Genomic DNA, 19,025 nt, shown 5'->3' with positions numbered 1-19,025 from the left:
TGCAAGGTCAATTTCCCTTCCCACCAACCCTGGGGTCCCACTGTGGCTGGCAGAAGCAAAGTTCCTGCTTGCACCAGAATAGGATAAACTGCTACCCTCACGTACAATGACTTACATACAATGACCTAGAAGCCCAGCCTCCCCTCTCCCCTCCACCCCCTCTCCCCCAACATACCGATGCATCCCAACCAGGAGCCCTCTTTTTACCCTCTCTGTCCACAGTGCAAATGCCCCGGGGAAGGGAGAGGACTGGGGGAGGGGGAGGGATGAAGGTGTCAGTCAGCAGGGCCAGAGGTGGCTACAGTGAGAGGCCAGGCAGCTCACTTCATGTTCTCTCTCCCTCTCCCTCCAGGGTTTGCCTGGGTAGCCTTGGCTGTCTGGGAACTCACTCTGAAAGTTTCACCACTTTCACCTGAAGGGTCCAAGCTGGGAGGGCGGGCCCAAAGAGAAAACTGTAAGATTCCCTAGCCTGGCAGCAGTCTCTGGAGAGCACTAGGTCAAAGCTTAGGGTTTCCCTGATTCAAGTTGTTGAGGGTCCTAAGAGGGAGAGCCTGAGGAAGCCAGTTTCCTGGGGACTTTAGGGAATGCTGACTTTCCTCTGAAGCTCTGGGGCAACTTCTGCCATCAGCCAGGGTTCCAACACTTCTTCCATCTCATCCCCTCATCCATGCCCAGCGCTTCAGCTCCAACCTCTCCTTGGGCTTCACCGAGGTAGGTCTAGCCTCTCTGTTTTAACCTGCTTCTTCTTACTACTGACAGCATGGTTGGGAACTCAGTTTGTGTCCTCCTCCAGGAAGACCCCCTGGATTTGGTCAGTCGTGCCAGGGATTTCACAACCTCAAACTCTTTCCTTCTGCTTCTCTACCTGCTTTGAAGGGCCCAAGTGGAGACCTCACCTTCTTGCCTGGCTGGGGCGGAGAGCCAGTGGCTCCCAGGTTTTACCCAGGAACAGACTGCTTCTGTGATCTGTGCTGTGAGAGCATTCCATAATCAGACCCTTTCTTGACTTCAGGGCTCAGCTGGCTCTGAACTGGGTCTGCACTGAGTTCAGACTGAGCCCGATGCCAGTCAGTGCAGGGTTGGGGCCTGGTGAATGAAGATGGAGAAGGCTATTCCTCAGGGTTCCCTGCATGGCAGAGATGGACAGAGAGGATGCAGGATGCAGGCTCACAGCTGATTTACCAAGGGCTGAAGTTTATGATTCCTTTATTTTTGTCATCTTGATTTCCTGGACAATGATGCAGCTACAGGGCAAAAGCACTTGTGTCCTCTAAGTGGGCCAGGCACCACAGGGATGGAGGCTGGCAAAACCATCACCCTGGCCAAATCCTCCCCTTGGTGGCTAGGTCTCCAGCCAACCAGTCTAGTAGTTAAGGCCACTTTTGGGTGGGGAGCTGGAAAGAACGGAGTGTCCAAGCCTGTGACCCTTGTGGGACCTTTTGTAACACAGCCACCTGGATAGCAGGCTGGGCAGAGGGTGGTGGTGAAGTCTCTTGTCATACCAGAAGGTGTGTACAGTGAATGCTCTCCCTGCTGGAGAGACACTAACTTTCTGTGCTACATAGATCAGTGGGGAAGCTGAACCACTTCCAAGGATCATACCATTGTGCCTAGAGTCCCTCAGGCAAGCAATGGTTCATCCTCTGCCTCCACCACCCAGACTTCTGGCTCAGCCAGTGGCAATAACAATACATCGTCCTCATCCTCTGGGGACAGGACTGTTGTGTGAGTTCCAGTTTGGGTCCAAGTGGGGCCTGGGGACCACAGGCTGGGTAGGAGGCGGCCTCGTAGGACCTGGACAACTCCAGACAACAGTGATGATTCTACAGGCACTGAGGGTAGTGGCCCTGGGGGCTCAGAGACAGTAGCAAGGGCAGGAAGTGTGCTTGGGGTTGGGATGGGGGTCTTGATGGGCAGTGGAGGAGCCTGCTCCCCATCTTGCCCCCCTACTGCCCCACCCTCACAGGCTTGGCCTGTGCTGTCATCCAGGGCCTCAGAGGGAACAGAGGGTGTGACCTGGGATCTGGTCTCAGGGGCCCGAGCTGGGGTATTAGTTCGAGGAAGCAGGCCCCAACGACGGAGACGGCGAACCAGACGGCGGATGGAGCGTCCACGCTGGCGACGGCGGCCCCCTGAAGTACCACCTGGAGTCATATCCTGGCGTAAGATCTGAAGCAGAGAACGTAGGTTTCCCAGCACAGAGTTCTGCAAGGAGAGAGGCAGACGTCAGAATCAGGGTGGCCAGATGGCTAGGTAGGAAACAAGGCTGTCACCGTGAGGTCCAAGGTTGGAAGAATGACTCACATCGTTAGGGTTCTCTGTGGGGAAGTCTTCCACAGGCGGGATGGCACCCTGGGCAATGAGCTGCCCATAGGAAGGGGGTGCCTGTTGCTGCACAATCTCAGCCTCCATCCGGGAGAGCGGGGCAAAGATGCTGGAAGAAAGGAGGGCCACTTAGACATAAGTTACTCAACGTGAGGGCAATGTGCCTTGGCCCAGAAGGCCTCTTCCCTCCATTCCCAGGCCAGGTCTGTCCAAAGTCATGTCCCTCCCTTCCTAGAGACTACTCTCTGGAGCTGATGGCAGGAACCACTCCTCGAGGTGGGCCTGCTCAGTGCCCAGGAACTGCATGGATCCCATCTCATCTTCAGTCCCGGCTCCTCCACAGCCAGCCCCCCTCCAACTGACCTGTATTCCTGGGTGCGGATGGCATAGAGTTTGCAGGTGCAGCCGAGAGCGATGACCAGCAACAGGCCACACACCAGGCTGCCAATGACTGCTGCTGTGATGACTTTTCGGGGCAGGGCGTAGGAGCAGTCCCACTCATCACTGCCGTCAGTACAGTCTGGCTGCCCATCACACACCCATGTCTCATACACACACTTCTCATCCCGGCACCGGAAGTTGCCGGGCTGGCAATGCCGGCAGCGCCTCTCATCCGCTCCATCGGCGCAGAACGTCTGGTAGTTGCAGCGGTCAGCAGGCAGGTAGCAGGCTGTGGCACCAGGGGTGCCTGCAGCTCCACAGGGGAAGTGCCCTGGTGGGCAGCCAGGGCAACCCTCCTCATCTGTGCCATCGGCACAGTCCCATGAGCCATCACAGCGCTGTGCCTCGCTATAGCAACGCTCACCTAGGTTCTCACTAGCCCCCAGGCCAGAGCCCAAGCCACAGGGTCTGTCCCAAGGTAAACAGTAGCCCCGGACATGGTAGGTAGCATTAAAGCCCCGGCCACTGCTCCAAGCAACTGTGTGGTAGGACACAACAGCCTGACCAGACAGGGTCTCCACAGTGACAGCCTTGCCATTGCTGAAGTGGGTGAGGCTACGTAGCAGTCGAGGGGTCTCGGGGGGTCCAGCACCATCATACACATGCACTGCATCTCCGTAACTCAAGTCCAGGGCTGTGAAGCGCACTGCCAGCCTCCGGCCATCATGGGGGTCCAGCAGCCACAGGCAGGACTGGGGGTGGGAGACTGAGGCCAGGTGTGAATATCCAGGGGAAGAAAAGACCCCATAAAAGTCCTCCAAGGTGAGATTGCAGGCCAGAGTTGGTGCGGGGGCTGGGTTCAGGTTAGGGAATGGATCTGAGCTGCAGCCTGCCTCGTCTGAGCCATCCCCGCAGGCATCAATCCCATCACAGCGCTGAGCAGCTGGAATGCAGCGGTGGTTCAGGCACTGGAATTCTTCTTGCAGGCACAGTAGCCAATCTGCAGAGGCATCAAGAGACAGGGAAGTGCCAGAACTCCCAGGATCCTTGCCTCTTCCTGGGGGACTCCCACTTCTCCTCCAATGGTCCCACCACACACCCTGTTCAGCCTACCTTGACTGTAAGTCAGCAAGAAGCCCTGGCCCATGGGTGCTCTGGCCCCAGCATAGCTGTATGTAATGGTGACATTGCCCCCTGGTAGCTGCAAAGGGCCAGAAGGGGCCTCACACAGGGAGATTGGTGGCTGTAGAGGGGAGTGCAGGATTAAATGCTCTGAGCCACAGGCCAGATGCAGCTTCTGGAACCTATGAGGTACAGAAGAGCAAGACATGAGATGCTCTGGAGATTTGCTCCCCCACCCCCACCCCTGCCTCCCCTCTTGATGACAGGTCCCTGGTAGCCCAGGAAGCACAAATGCTTCCTTACCCATGATTCAAAGAGCCAAATGAGAACTCAGCCAATAGAGTCGATGGGGAAAAATATAAGCAAGGGGCAAAGTTCCAACAGAGGTGCCATCAGACCACAAGACCCTTCCTAGAGTCCTTTGAGAGAACCGATGTGTTCAGGGACCAAGGTGAGACCAGGGTTATTACTTTCCAGTTGTGGCAATACCATAACCCAAGCACAGTGCCCGGTAGTTAGCTGACAAAATGTATCTGTTCAATTAACCACAACAGCTCAGCTCCATAAGTGACAAGGGAAAATCTGAAGTCCCCAGGGCTGTACCACGGGTCAACAGTCTCTTTTTAGATTGTTCTCTCCTTTATATACCTTTCTGAATAAATTCTTTTGTGTTTCCTTTGTTTATTTTGTTTTTGAGATAGAGTTTCTTTATGTAGCCTTAGCTATCCTGGAACTCAGGATTTAGACCAGGCTAGCCTCGAAATCACAGACTAAGCTTGTCTCTGCCTCCTGAGTGCTGGGATTAAAGGCGTGTGCCACTACCATCCTGCTCTCTGGGCAAGTTCTCATCAAGTGAAATGTATGAGGCAAACTGCCAAATGACGTGGGCCCCAATGAGGAGTCTTAGGGGTACAGGGCTGGGATTGTTGCTTAGAGGTAGGGTGCTCTCATCTAGGATGTGTGAACCCCTGAGTTGTTTCCCAGTACTGAAAGCAAAATAAACAAAACAAAAACCACCAAAACCACACAGAAACCACAAACAACAAACCAACCAAATGAAAACCAAAAACCAAAAAATAAGAAAAAAGAAAAAGGAATACTGGGCATAGTGACTCCACAGGAAAGCCCAAAATCTGGGAGGATGAGATGGAGCTAACTTAATACCAACCTGCTGGGCTGCACAGTGAAATTCTGTCTCAAAACCAGAAAAAGGGGAGGGGGATGGGCTAGAGAGCTGGTTCAGCAGTTAAGAGCATCGAATGCTCTTCCAGAGGTCCTGAGTTCAATTCCCAGCAACCACATGGTGGCTCACAACCATCTGTAATGGGATCTGATGCCTTCTTCTGGTATGTCTGAAGAGAGCAATGGTGTATTCAGATAAATTAAATAAATAAATAAATCTTTAAAAAAAAAAGGAGAGGAGAGGAGAGGAGAGATAAGGGGAGAGGATGTGAGAAGAGAGAGGGGGGAGGGGGAGGGGAGGGGAAAAGGGACAGGGGAAGAGGAGAGGAAGGGGGAGGGGAGAGTAAGGATGGAGTAGTGCAATGCAGAAAGGCAGACCCAGAGAAGGTTTGTTTTGCTAGAGACTGAACCCAGGACTTCTGCACACTCCACACAAGCATTCCACCAATGAGCTAGTAATACAGTCCCAACCCTGAGGAAGGGACTAAGTTGATTAACAACTAGGCCACACTATGATTCAGGGACTCATCACAAGTCTAGCTGAACCCAGAATAATTTCTAGAGTCCTTTTGAGATGGACAGTCCCCAAGCTAAATATCCACCATAGCTAAGCCTTTACAGCAGACCCAGACAAACCAAATTCTCTTCTGCTGACAAGGATGGTAATATCATAGAAAGGTGATCAAAGGCTTTTTCAGAGGGAGAGGGAAGGGGCAGTAGAGAGAAATGGGGACTTGCCTTATTTCTCACCTGACAGTTACTGTCTGATCCTTGCTGCCCAGGATAACCCAGGTGCAGTTGGCAGGGGAGCTTCGGCTGTCCCGGCCTAGAGGCCTCTGTAAAGTGCCTTGTACTTCTGAGAGCACAGCTGGGGGCGCCTCACAAGCTAGAGGGAGAAGGGGGGGGAGACACTGGTAGAGTTCTTTAATATTCTTCTTCCCCTCTGAATGCCTCAAGATGGCAAAAATCTCCACCCACCAGTTACAGCCAACTGGTCCCTCTCCATTTTTTTTTTTTTTTGGTTTGTTTGTTTAAAAACAAAAACCTTTTGTAACCTAGGATATCCTCAAAGTCACTATATAGCTGAGGCTGGCCTTGAACTGATTCTCCTTCCTCTGCCTCTCAAGTGCTGGGATTATAGGAGTTGACAACCCTACTCCTTTTCCATATTCTTTATACTTCATCTTAAGTATTCACACTATAAGTAATGTTACTGTAGGCTTTGTGCCAGCCACAGGGTCAGTTGGCAGAGAAATACTGTTTCTACTCTCAGGAAGACCTTACCCTAACTAGGGAGACAAAACACGGATATTACACATAAAAAAACGAGATGGTTCTTAACAACTACCAGGTGCCAGTTCACATTGAGCCTCAGTTTCCCCTTCTGTAAAGTAATGGATGATACCTATTCTAAAATTACAGCAGACTCCAGGATCCAGGGGAGAGATTCTTTTCTCTAGGGTGCATCTTCATTCCCATGCCCCAGAACCCTAGGAACTCGCTTTACTTACCAGAACGTGGGAAAGTGATCCGGTCTGGGCGGGCCAGAGCACCTCCTAGAGGGGGAATCGAGAAAGGGCAGCAGAGAGAGTCAAGTTTTCTTCACCTGGGCAACTCCAAGGGGAGGCCCATCTGAGACTTCCGGACAGTTTATAGGAAGGGGTAGAGGAGCCGGAAGGAGGTGCGTGACCTCGCCGAAAGGTCGCCTTCCCTGGCTGTGAGTGGGAGGGACAGTGTGGGACAGCCCGAGAGGAGGCCGAGGCTCGACGGGGCGGCGGTCGCAGGGGTCGTGGGTCACCAAGGAGGGCGCGGGACGGCGGGCAGTGACACCGGGGCGGGGACTCTTACCGAGGAGGAGGAAAAGAAGAGGGAGGGCCGATAGCATCCTGGGTTGAACAGGGGTGCCGGCAGGGTCCCGGGGCGCCTCTTGTCTACCTGGCAGGAAGCTCCTCGCCGGGTGGGGGCTGCATAGCCCCGGTGCGACCCAGGCTCGGGGTGCCAGGGCTGGACGCACGGCGGAGAGGAACAGGCGTGACGCCTCTTGCTAACTTCAGAGTTGATCGCTCCTTACCAGTGCCCGGCGGTGCTCGCCCGGAAGGCCGCGAGCGCCCCGGCCAGGCCCGGCCGCACCTGCCGGGCTCGACGCTGCGTCCTCCGCGGACCAAACTTTGTGGACTGCCCGTCCCCGAGCCGGCGTGCGGCTCGGTCCCCGCGGCCCTTAGGGGACGGCGGCTTTGCACAGCTCGCGGTGCCCCAGCGGACCCCGGCCGAAGCCCAGCAGCCGGCGACGAGGGGCGCGGCCAGCTTGGCCCCACCCCTGCCAGTCACCGCGCGGCCACGCCCACCTGCGCTCAGCTCCTTTCCGGGTTGCTTTTGCCGTCACGCTCCGGATCGCCCTTTGGCTGCCGCCTGCGTTATCTTTCAGATGTGTCTTGTCAAAGGATGTCTGCTTTTCCCGCCGTAACTGCTACGTGTCTTTGGACCCTTAAATCCTCAGTACTTTTTCTTCACCCAGCGCCTTAGATCCCGTAGCGCTTCTGGTAGTAAGCCTTTACTGAACCAATTACCAGGCGCTATTATAATTATCTGTTACAATGTTTATTCATCACTCCCGCCCCCGCCTCAGCTTTGGAAACTGACACTTCCTGTAGGCTGGGGCCTAGACTGGGTACCTTTGTCCCAAGAGTGTTGCTTGCTCTCCTGCTGAGATGCAGTGATCTCTACGAATGGTAAAGACATAATATGGCTTCACTTGCTGGATCCGTGAACTTGAGAAAATTACTCCTCCGTTCAAGCAGTCCTGTAAAAATTGAGGGTCATGATAGTGTGACTCCCTCCTATGGTACTTGTGAACATTTAGGGTAACATTGTAGATTGAGCCCTAAGCACGTTGGCAGACATAGGAAGTGAGGTGTTTCTATCTGATAGCAACAATTATTCTCAGTTACAGGGTAGTATTATTAAATTTTGTGGGTTTCCGGTTTCCTGTGGCACAGGTGGGTAATATTTACAAAAGAATAACAAGTTGAATATTTTTTTTCACATTTCAGGCTTATACCTAAGTACATTTAGTATACATATAGTAAATATTTAACAGCGAGATGTTTGTTCCTCTTGTCAACAGTCCTGTGAGGTAGTCTATGGTTACTTCCATTTTACAGATAAGGAAGTGCTGGCATGGAGAAGTTTAGTAATACCTTCCCCAAATCTGAATATTCAAATCTGAATGGCTCCCACTGTTTTAAACAATTTGAGCACCAACATAGTGCCACAGGTGGGAAATTCCATACAGTAAAACTTTGTTTCATCTTCAGCATTGCTAAAAATACTTGATTAAATTTATCATCAGGCTACTTGTGATGTGTATATGAAACATGAATAAATGCCATCTACCTGTGTGCTGTGGCATACATTGCAACTTGTGTGTGTGTGTGTGGATGAATGATTAAAATAAATGTCAACAAATATTTTCAGTGCTTCTAGAGAATCACTCACCATCTGCTAGGTATTAATCATAGCATTTTGCATATATTATCTCACTGAAAGGTGACCACACCTCTGAGAAGTCAGTGTTGGAAACTGAGTCACAAATAGTTGAGATACCTTGTTTCTAAATCAAACTCTTGGCATATAAAAGAGCTAGACTCAGACAACAAGACTCAGTCAAGTTGTCTGGACCAGACTCCCTGCTGCTAGAGATGACATGGTAGATTCTAGAATCCTCAGATCAAAGACTTTGTTTGTTTTTGAGAGGTCTCTTGTATCCTAGGCTGGCTTTGAACTCCTGGTTCTCTTGCCTCTACTTCCAAGTGATGGCATCATAAACCCGTCACCATGTCCAGCTGGAACAAGAATTTTAACACCTGACTACTTTCTAGGATAGATTTTATGTAAAAACAGCTGGTCATGTTGGTGTATACCTTTAGTTTCAGCACTCAAGGGTTCAAGGCAGGTAGATCTTTACGGGTTTGAGACCTGTCTTGTCTACCTAGTAAGTTTCAGGCAAGCCAATACTACACAATGAGGCCCTATCTCAAATACAAACACACTTGACTGTTTGTAAATAAGGAACGAGGTTATCTGCCAACTAGTCACCTGTATTGAGATTTATTGCGCAACTTTCTGCAAACTACATTTCCCAGGTTCCCTTTCAGAATAATCTCAGTGCAGTCTCAGCTCTTGGGGAAGATTGGGATGAGGAGGAGGAAGGAGGATCCGGGATGTGCCCTACACCCCTGCTTTAACTTTGGGTGGGGCAGGAGCTATCTCTCTGCCCTGGTTTCAGCTGTGGCTGGGTAGCTTAACCTCTAGCTACTCAGGTTCTCCCCCTTCCTTCCTTCCTTCCTTCCTTCCTTCCTTCCTTCCTTCCTTCCTTCCTTCCTTCCTTCCTTCCTTCCTTCCTTCCTTCCTTCCTTCCTTCCTTCCTCAGCTTCTCTTGACTTTCTCAGCATCTCCTTTCAGAATTTTGGCAAATTTGTCTTATCTGTACATATTTCTTCCATGTACTCCCAACTTATTTCTCCCCAAGATTTATTTATTTATTTATTTATTTTGGTTTTTCGAGACAGGGTTTCTCTGTGTAGCCCTGGCTGTCCTGGCACTCACTTTGTAGACCAGGCTGGCCTCGAACTCAGAAATCCTCCTGCCTCTGCCTCCCGAGTGCTGGGAATAAAGGCGTGCGCCACCACTCCCGGCTCCAAGATTTATTTTTATGTGAGTATGACTGTGTGTGTGTGTGCCATGTCATGTCATGTCATGTCATGTCATGTCATGCCATGTGTAAGTACATGTAGAGGACATCAGATCCCCTGTGGCTGGAGTTAGCCTACAATTGTAAGTTGCTAGATGTGGGTGCTGGGTACTGCCCTCTGGAAGAGCAGCAAGCACTCTTAACTGCTCAGCCATCTCTCCAGCCCCCCTTTTCTTAGTGTTTTGAGGCAGAGTCTCATATAGCCAAGGCTGACCTCAAACTCCTCATCTTCTGTCTCTACCATCCCAGTGCTAAAATTAAAGACATGTCATTACTATTGGATTTTCTTAATAAAAATATTGTATCATCCCCCCACCCCCGTGTGTGTGTGTGTGTGTGTGTGTGTGTGTGTGTGTGTGTGTGTGTGAGTATATGTGGTGGTGTGTGTGTAGGTCAGGGACAACTTTTGGGAGTTGGATCTCTCCACCACTATATGAGTTCCAAGGACTGAATTAAAGTTCATTGGTGCCGCCTTTACCCGTTAAGCCATCTTCTTCTCCACCTATTTGTTTTCTTGTTTGTTCATTTACCGTGTGTGTGCCCTGGAGTGCATGAGCATACATGCCTATGAAGATCAGAGAACAACTTTCATGAGCTGTCAACTCTCTTCTTCCACCCTGGGAGTGCCAGTGATTGAATTTAAGTTGTCAGGATTGGTGGCAGGCATCCTTACCCACTGAGCCATCTCATCTGTCAAACTCGTTTTTCTTTGTAAAAATATAATGCTAGGCTTGGTGGTGCACACTACCAAATTTAATCTCAGCACTCAGGAGGCAGGTGGAGGTGGGTGGGGGATATCTGTGAGTTCAAATCCAGCCTGTTCTACGTAGAGAGAGAGATCTTGTCTAAAAACAAGAATATTCTGTATTTGTTAATATAAAAGACAAAGCAGCCAAGTGGGTGCTGGGACCTGAACCTGGGTCTCTACAAGAGCAGTCAGTGCTCTTAGTTACTCCAGGTCCCCCAAATATATTTTTATTAATTCTTTGAGAATTTCATACATTCACATAATGTATTTTGATTATATTTACTTCGCACCCAACCAATAACTTTCCAGATATCCTTTCTAACCCTTCCAACTTAATGTCTCCTTATCATCCTCCTCTTCTTCCTCTTCCTCCTCCTCCTTTTTGATTTTTTTTTTTTTTTGAGGCAGGGTTTCTCTGTGTAACCCTGGAACTTGCTCTGTAGACCAGGCGGGCCTTAAACTCAGAAACCTGCCTGCCTCTGCTTCCTGAGCACTGCTCCTCCTCCTCGTCCTCCTCGTCCTCCTCGTCCTCTTCCTCCTAGAACTTGTTGTGTGTGTGTGTGTGTGTGTGTGTGTGTGTGTGTGTGTGTGTGTGTGTGTGTGTACTTGCCAAAGTGTGCATGTATGCATCTCATGTGTGCCTGCTGGCTGAGAAAACAGAAGAGAGCATTGGATCTCCTGGAACTGGAGTTAAGGGTGGTTGTCAACTACCATGTGGGTGTTGGGAATGAATGGAACCTGGGTCCTCTGCAGGAACAGCAAGTGCTCTTACCCTCTGAGATATCGCTGACATATTCAGCTCTCCCTCATTACTTTTTTTTCTTTTGTTTTGTTTTGAGACAGGGTTTCTCTGTGTAGCCCTGGCTGTCCTGGAAATCACTCTGTAGTCCAGGCTGGCCTCGAACTCAGAAATCCACCTGCCTCTTCCTCCCAAGTGCTGGGATTAAAGGTGTGCGCTACCACTGCTTGGCTCCCTCATTACTTTAACAAAACAAAACAAAACAAAACCACCATGTCTAATTTGTGCTGCCCGTATACTTGAACATATAGAAACATCCATTAGAGTGCAACTGGCCTACTTTAGAATCCATCAACTGTCAATAGCTCCTTAGGTAGGGGTGGGGAGTTGTGAGCCCTAAGTCTGCCGTGCTGGAATGTTGACTGGCTTGATCTTGTGCAGGCCTTGTGCAAGCAACTATAGCTGCTGTGAGTCTGTGAGTACAGCGGGATGTCACGTCACTATTTTGCTCAGGTCCTCCCTAACATCTGGCTCTTACAATCATTTTGTCCCCTCTTCCACGGATGAGAGATGTGAACTAGCTGATCCATTTGTGGCTGAGCACTCCATAGACACTTACTCTCTGTCATTTGATCAGTTGTGACTTTCTGGGTTATCCACTGTGTACAGTGTAAAGAAATTTCTCTGATGAGATCTGAGAGCTTCCCTAACTACAGGGATGTGGATTTAGAGGCAGTTTGATTCTATATCCATTTAGCAAAATAATAGCAGTGAGTTCATCCTTGGATCCTATGAACTCCCATCTATGAGTTCTTGGCTAGATTCACACAGTACAGGCACAGGTTCCCTCCTGTGGAACAGGCCTAAATCTAACCAGAGAGCAGTTGGCTACCTCTATCTTAGTTACTATTCAATCGCTGTGAAGAGACACCATGACCATGGCAACTCTTATAAGGGAAAACATTTAACTGGGGGCTTGTATACAATTTCAGAGCTTTAGTCCATTATCATCATAAGGGGGTAGGGGGATGGGGGGCGTTTCAGGAATGTGTTTGGGGCATGATGCTGGAAAAGTAGTTGATAGCCACATCCTGATCCACAAGGAGAGGGGAGAGAGAGAGAGAGAGAGAGAGAGAGAGAGAGAGAGAGAGAGAGAGAGAGAGAGAGAGAGAGAGGCTGAAAGACTGACTAGGTTTGTCATGGGCTTTTGAAACTTCAAAGTCTACCTACCCCCCAGTGACACAATTCTTCCAACAAGGCCAAGCCTCATAAGCCTTGTAATCCTAACAAACAGTCCCACTCCCCGGTGACTAAGCATTCAAATACATGAGAATATGGGGGCTCCATTCCTATTCAACCCACCACATTCCACTCCCTGGCCCCCATAATGCAAAAAATGCATTTAGTCCAATTCACTGGAAGTCCCCATAGTTCGTCAGTCTCAATACCATTTAAAAGTCCAAAGTTCAAAGTCTTCTCAGAGTCATGGCAATCTTTTAGCTATAAAATCAAAATTAAAAAAAAGCAGATTATACACTTCTAATATACAATGGCAAAGAATATGCATCGCTATATTGAATATATATCTCTATTTGTTGACTGCATCGTACTTCCTCTCTGTGTGCGGCTTCCATACATGCTCTGCAGCTCTCCTTGGCAGGTATCCCACAGCTCTGGCATCTCCAACATTTTGGGGTCTTCAACACAATCTAGGCTTCACCTTCATAGCTTCACGGGCTCCCATACGGGGATACCCTTGACGTACACCTGGCCACCACACTCCCATAACACTCTGCGTCACGTGGGTCTTTGAGATTCAAATTCAGATCTTCATGCTTCAGTAGCAAGAGCTTCACCCCGTGTGATGGCTAATGCTGCTTATCAACTTTACAGGATCCGGATGCTGTTTATCAACTTTACAGGATCCGGATGCTGTTTATCAACTTTACAGGATCCGGACTCGCCTGAGAGAGAAGCCTCCAGAGACACTTGTGAGGGATTCTTTATATTGTTTGCTTCCATGTGGGCCTGTGAAGGGATTATTTTAATAGATTAATTGAGATGGGAAGACCCATGCTAAACAAGACCAGCACGCCCTGCACTTGAATCCTGGACAGCATAAAGAGAAGGAAGTTCCCAGATACCAACATAGTATTCTGCTTCCTGGTTGTGTGTGTGTGTGTGTGTGTGTGTGTGTGTGTGTGTGTGTGTGTGTGTGTGTCCAGCTACCTCGAGCTACTGCCACCAGGATTTTCCCACCGTGATGACCTGTACCCCTGAACTGTGAGTCAAAATAAACCGGTTTCCCCTGAGTTGCTCTTGTCAGTGTACTTTATCACAGCAACAGAAGATGCAACCCGTACCCACACTGGGCCATCTCTCCAACCCCAGGACTGTGACGATTCTACAACCTCAAGTGATGGATCCATAGTATTTACAAAATAAAATGGCAAAATCCTGCACTTTGATTAAAATTATCAACTTACTGGAAAGTCAACTAAGGGGCTGGAGAGATGGCTCAGTGGTTAAGAGTACCAAATCTTTTTTCAGTGGGTAAGAATACACTTGCTCTGCAAGCTTGAGGACCTGGGTTCAAATCCCCAGCACCCATATCAAAAGCTGGGCATGGCAGCTTGGGCCTATAAGTCCAAGACTGGGAACATAGACAGGTAGATTCTCAGAATTTACTGGCTAGCCAGCCTAGCCAAAGTAATGGGCTTTTAGTTCAATCAGAGACCTTGTCTCAAAGAAAGAAGGTGAAAGCAGTAGAAGATGACACACAAAAACTCTGATCCAGCCACATGCACCATGTGCATATGCATAGACTGGTTGGTCTGAACGAAAATGATGCCCACAGGCTCATGTTTCAGTATTTGGTACCCAGTTGGTGGAACTGTTTGGGAAGGATTAGCAGGTGTGGCTTTGTTGGGGGTGGTGGTGTTAATGTGGTGGACTTTGAGGTTTCAAAAGATTCCTTTGATTTCCAGTGTCTCTTCTCTTTTCTCTTCTCTTTTCTCTTCTCTTCTCTTCTCTTCTCTTCTCTTCTCTTCTCTTCTCTTCTCTTCTCTCCTCTCCTCTCCTCTCCTCTCCTCTCCTCTCCTCTCCTCTCCTCTCCTCTCCTCTCCTCTCCTCTCCTCTCCTCTCCTCTCCTCTCCTCTCCTCTCCTCTCCTCTCCTCTCCTCTCCTCTCCTCTCCTCTCCTCTCCTCTCCTCTCCTCTCCTCTCCTCTCCTCTCCTCTCTCTCCTCTCCTCTCCTCTCCTCTCTCTCCTCTCCTCTCCTCTCCTCTCCTCTCCTCTCCTCTCCTCTCCTCTCCTCTCCTCTCCTCTCCTCTTCTCTCTCTCTCCCTCTCTCTCTCCCTCTCTCTCTTTCACAGTGGGCTTTCTGCCCATGCCCAAGTTCCCCAAATTGACTTAGAGACTGAACTCTACATGAATAAATGCCTAGGCCAATAGCCTAGGCTCTGTTCCCTGACTAGCTCATATTCTCAATAGTCCAGTTTATTCTGTTCTATGAATGCCACATGGTTGGTTACCTCACCTCAATTTCATACAGCTGTCTCCTTCAGCGGACTGGGGCAAATCACCCACACTGGACTGTTTTCCAGAATCCTATCTCTCTCTGCCATATTTCCCACCACCTTCTATTCCTGCCCAGCTCATTGGCCAATCAGCCTTTTATGGATAGGTGAATGCTTGTACACAATACACAAAAGAATCAATCAATCAATCTCTCTCTCTCTCTCTCTCTCTCTCTCTCTCTCTCTCTCTCTCTCTCTCTCTCTCTCTCTGTCTTGTGGCTGTGGATCAAGATGAGAACTCCTGGGCTGGAGAGATGGCTCAGCAGTTTTAAGAGCACTGACTGCTCTTCCAGAGGTCCTGAGTTCAATTCCCAGCAACCACATAGTGGCTCACAGCCATCTGTAATGGGATCTGATGCCCTCTTCTGGTCTGGTGTGTCTGAAGAGAGCTCTGAAGAGAGCTCATATACATAAAATAAATAAATCTTTGTTTGTTTGTTTGTTTGTTTGTTTGAGACAGGGTTTCTCTATATAGCCCTGGCTGTCCTGGAACTCACTCTGTAGACCAGGCTGGCCTCGAACTCAGAAATTCACCTGCCTCTGCCTCCCAAGTGCTGGGATCAAAGGCGTGAGCCACCACGCCTGGCTAATAAATCTTTAAAAACAAAAAACAGATGTGAATTCCCAGCTATTGCTTTGCTCCACCATTAGGGGCTTTAACTCAACCAAAAGCCAAATGAAACACTTTTAAAAATATAAGTATAGCAGGGTGGTGGTGGCACACACCTTTGATCCCAGCACTTGGGAGGCAGAGGCAGGCAAATTTCTGAGTTCGAGGCCAGCCTGGTCTACAGAGTGAGTTCCAGGACAGCCAGGGCTACACAGAGAAACTCTGTCTCAAAAAACAACAAAAAACAACCAAACAATAAATATATAAGTATAGTGTTTTACCACTGCTGTAGAAAAGTAAGACACCACACACACACACACACACACACACACACACACACACACACACACACACACACACACACACACACACACAGAGGCAATAGTACTGGACCCTGGAGCAGACCTATCTTTGGTCTCATTGCAGTCATCTAAAGTCTTGCCTGAAGCTGGAAGATACATTTCCAGGATAGTTCGTTTCCACGCTTGACAAGTAGGCAAGCTGTTGACAGGAAGACTCAGTCCCTTACCGCGTGAGCATCTTCACAGACTATCTGAGTGTCCTTATGCCACGGCAGCTGGTTCCTCAAGAAGAGGACTCTACAAGGGAGCAAAGTGGGAGTCCGATCCTGTAACACTAATCTCAGCAATCACACTCCAAGGCTGGGCGTGCAGCTCAGTGATAAAGTATTTGCCTGGAGTGCTGGTTGGGTTTTTGCCAATTAGACATAATTCCAGTCATACTTGGAAAGAGGGAATCTTCTTGAGGCATGGCCCTCATCAGAGTGGCCTGTAGGAAAGTCGATGGGGGCATTTTCTTGATTAATGATTGGAGCGGGAGGGCCCAGCCCAATTTTAGGAGCTGCTAACTCCTAGGCAAGAGGGTCCTGGATGTCGTAAGAGCAGGTTGAGCAAGCCCTGAGGAGCAAGCCAGCAAGCATTGCCTCTCTATGGTGGTTTCTGCCTCCAGGCACCTGCCCTGTCTGCATTTCTGCCTTGGCTTTCTTTAGTGGACTATGACCTGGGGGTTTGTAAACCAAATAAACCCTTCCCTTCCCAAATTGCTCTTGGTTAGTGTTTTATCACCAGAAAACTGGCTAAGAGGGCCAGGTGTGATGCCCACACCTTTAATCCCAGCACTCCCAGCACTGGGATTCAAGTGGGGTCCTTCTTGAGTAGCGCCTTGTGGGCGGCTCCTTAGTTACTGACTGTGTTGGCCTGAAGACCTATGCACACCATAAAATCTTGTACTCCCTGTTTCCACCCATCCCATTCCCAACACCTAAGGGCAGGATGTGAGGCAAGTGCAGGAAAACTTCCATAGGTATTCCTAGTTACAAAGGGAGCGAGGTATACAAAGTACTCACTAGACCTTAGATATCCTAAACCCAGAAAGGTACTGCTTGACATTGGTACTAGAACTCAAAGCCTGAGCACACTTTTTCAGAGTGTTTGGCTCCCTAGTGTGTTTTGTTGTTGTTGTTGTTGTTGTTTGAGACAGGGTTTCTCTGTATAGTCCTGGCTGTCCTGGAGCTCACTCTGTAGACCAGGCTGGCCTCGAACTCAGAAATCCACCTGCCTCTGCCTCCTGAGTGCTGGGATTAAAGGTGCACCACCACGCCCGGCCCTAATGTGCTCTTTATTTTTTATCTTCTGGGAAGTTTTTACAATCTCCTTGTTTTGTTTTAGAACTTCATTTTGTATCATTTTCCTTGCTTCTTTCAAGCTAAGCCTTCTTTAGAGCAGCGATTCTGCTAATACAATCCTTTTAAAAACCTTTGTGGATCTCCGATTGGTGAGATGGTTGGTGTTGGCATTTGCTGCTGAGCCAGATGGCCTGAGCTCCATCCCTGTGACCCGAGGGTTGGATGGAGAGAACTGACTCCTCCCACAAATCATCCATCCTCTGACCTCTACCCACAAACCAGGAGTACATGTGTACACTGCCCTCCTCCAGATGCTAAATAAGTAAACAAATAAATTGATTTAAAAAAATTTAAAAAGAAAACATTTGTGGTCCCCCTGTGAGTTGTACTGGGGCTTTGCCAGATAAAAGTTGTACTTACAAATGTCCATGGCATAATTTCTCTTCTCCCAGACTGCTAAAGAACAATGGTGTTCACATATTTTTTTATGGAAAGAAGGGTGGTGCTTGGGACTAGACTCAGGGCACCATGCAGGCAATTCTGCTTCTGCGCTCTATTTGCAGTCCTCTTCAGCTTCTTTTTAAACGAGTTATTTACTTAGTGCGTGTGCTCAAAGAGATGGGAGGCTCCACTCCATTTAGAACTATAGATGGCCGTGAGCCATCCGAAATGGGTGCCGGGAGCAGAGCGGAAAGCGCTCTCAACCACTGAGCCAGAGCTCCAACCCTTACTGTTTGACCTTTTCCCCCTTGAGTATGTGTTGGACTTGGTCGCTCCTTTCTGATAGAACCTAGCAGAAAGAAAAACATGCAATCCAAGAGTAATACAAAACAAGAGACGTTGGTTTTCTACTTTGCTGTCTTTAGGGTCACTCATTTGAGGGAAGCTAGCTGCCATGTTGTGGGACATTCAAGAAGCCCAACATGTCTTCAGGTAAAGAACAGAAGCTCCCACCACGGCCTAGGGCAAACATGTCAGGCACAGGAGGAATGATCCCTCTGGAGGCAAGCCTTCAGATGAATGTGGACGCAGCTACGACCTTAAGACCTGGACCACAACCAAATGTAAGTACCTAGACCAGGAGCACAGATACCAGGTGTGGCCTCCAACATGCTACCTGAATCTCTCCTGACTTTCATTAGCTAGGTTTCCTACTTTCTATATGACTTCAGGCTGACTACCTTTATTAAACCCCAGCATCACAAGGATAGCCTTTCCCCCAGTTCAAAATATTCTCCATCCCCTTTGAGTTTCTACTTGTGCCTTTAAGATAATGAAAGATTTATTTCTTTTATTGCACTGTGTACCTGAGTGTATGTATGTGCGCCGTGTGCATGCAAGGGTCTGTGGAGGCCGGAAGTAGGCACTGGGTGCTTGGAGTTGTGAGCCACTGTTAGTTGTGAGCCACCAGATGAGAGTACTGGGAATTAAATCCGGGTTCTGTGCAAGAGCAGCAAGTGCTCTTAGCCATTGAGCTTACCTCCCTTAAAAGGCATCTTAAAAGGCCATCATGGTTCTACTAAAGCTACTCTGAGCACTTTGGTTTGCATTTACACTGATCTCAGTCTTTCTAGCTTCTGAAGACAGAAACATCAAAGAATTAAGTGTCTTGGCTTACAGAAAGCATTATATAACAGTGGTAATTGTTCTCCTGACCGGACTAATAATACTGTTTGCAATGTGCTAAAATAACCTTTCTTTCTTTCCTGCACTTCAAAGGCTCTTTTTAGTCAGAATGGGAGCCTAAGCTTTTGTCAGACATCATGGTTCATGCCTATGATTCTAGCACTTAGGAGTCCGGGGCAGGAAGAATAGGAGTTCAAAGTCACCCTCAGTTACAAAGTAAATTCAAGGCCAGCCTTGGCTACCCAAGACCCTGTATCAACAGAACAAGACACCACCACCTACCAAACAACCAAACCAAACACAGTCAAGCCAAAATCTTT

At 48.9% G+C, this 19,025-nt stretch overlaps 1 protein-coding gene across 2 annotated transcripts; it reads right to left on the bottom strand.

The window, feature by feature from the left end:
- Positions 1-1,177: 1,177 nt before the first annotated feature.
- Positions 1,178-7,333, bottom strand: Lrp10 (low-density lipoprotein receptor-related protein 10). Of its 2 annotated transcripts, none has more exons than NM_022993.3 (7): positions 6,859-7,323; positions 6,522-6,566; positions 5,761-5,896; positions 3,820-4,010; positions 2,689-3,706; positions 2,305-2,434; positions 1,178-2,205 (listed from the first exon to the last, which is right to left on the bottom strand). In NM_022993.3, the coding sequence occupies exons 1-7, from the start codon at positions 6,893-6,895 to the stop codon at positions 1,621-1,623; spliced, it is 2,142 nt and encodes a 713-aa protein (NP_075369.2). In that variant the 5' UTR covers positions 6,896-7,323; the 3' UTR covers positions 1,178-1,620. The 2 variants fall into 2 exon arrangements, with proteins under 2 accessions (NP_075369.2, XP_006519421.1); XM_006519358.2 differs by having other exon boundaries at positions 1,190-2,205; positions 5,749-5,896; positions 6,859-7,333.
- Positions 7,334-19,025: the final 11,692 nt, after the last annotated feature.

The sequence above is a fragment of the Mus musculus genome, chromosome 14 (assembly GCF_000001635.26).
Source record: "Mus musculus strain C57BL/6J chromosome 14, GRCm38.p6 C57BL/6J".
Taxonomy (NCBI): domain Eukaryota; kingdom Metazoa; phylum Chordata; class Mammalia; order Rodentia; family Muridae; genus Mus; species Mus musculus.
The sequence above is the reverse complement of the archived record's forward strand: the minus strand, read 5'-3'. Positions and strand labels throughout refer to the sequence as shown.

What these genes read in the sequence shown, in the direction of transcription:
- Lrp10 (NM_022993.3), bottom strand. Translation starts at nt 6,895, where the DNA reads ATGCTATCGGCCCTCCCTCTTCTTTTCCTCCTCCTCG. An exon ending in ATCCGCACCCAGGAATACAG is followed by an intron (nt 2,435 to 2,688) that starts GTCAGTTGGAGG and finishes CCTTTCTTCCAG; the next exon opens with CATCTTTGCCCCGCTCTCCC. An exon ending in CCACAGAGAACCCTAACGAT is followed by an intron (nt 2,206 to 2,304) that starts GTGAGTCATTCT and finishes CTCTCCTTGCAG; the next exon opens with AACTCTGTGCTGGGAAACCT.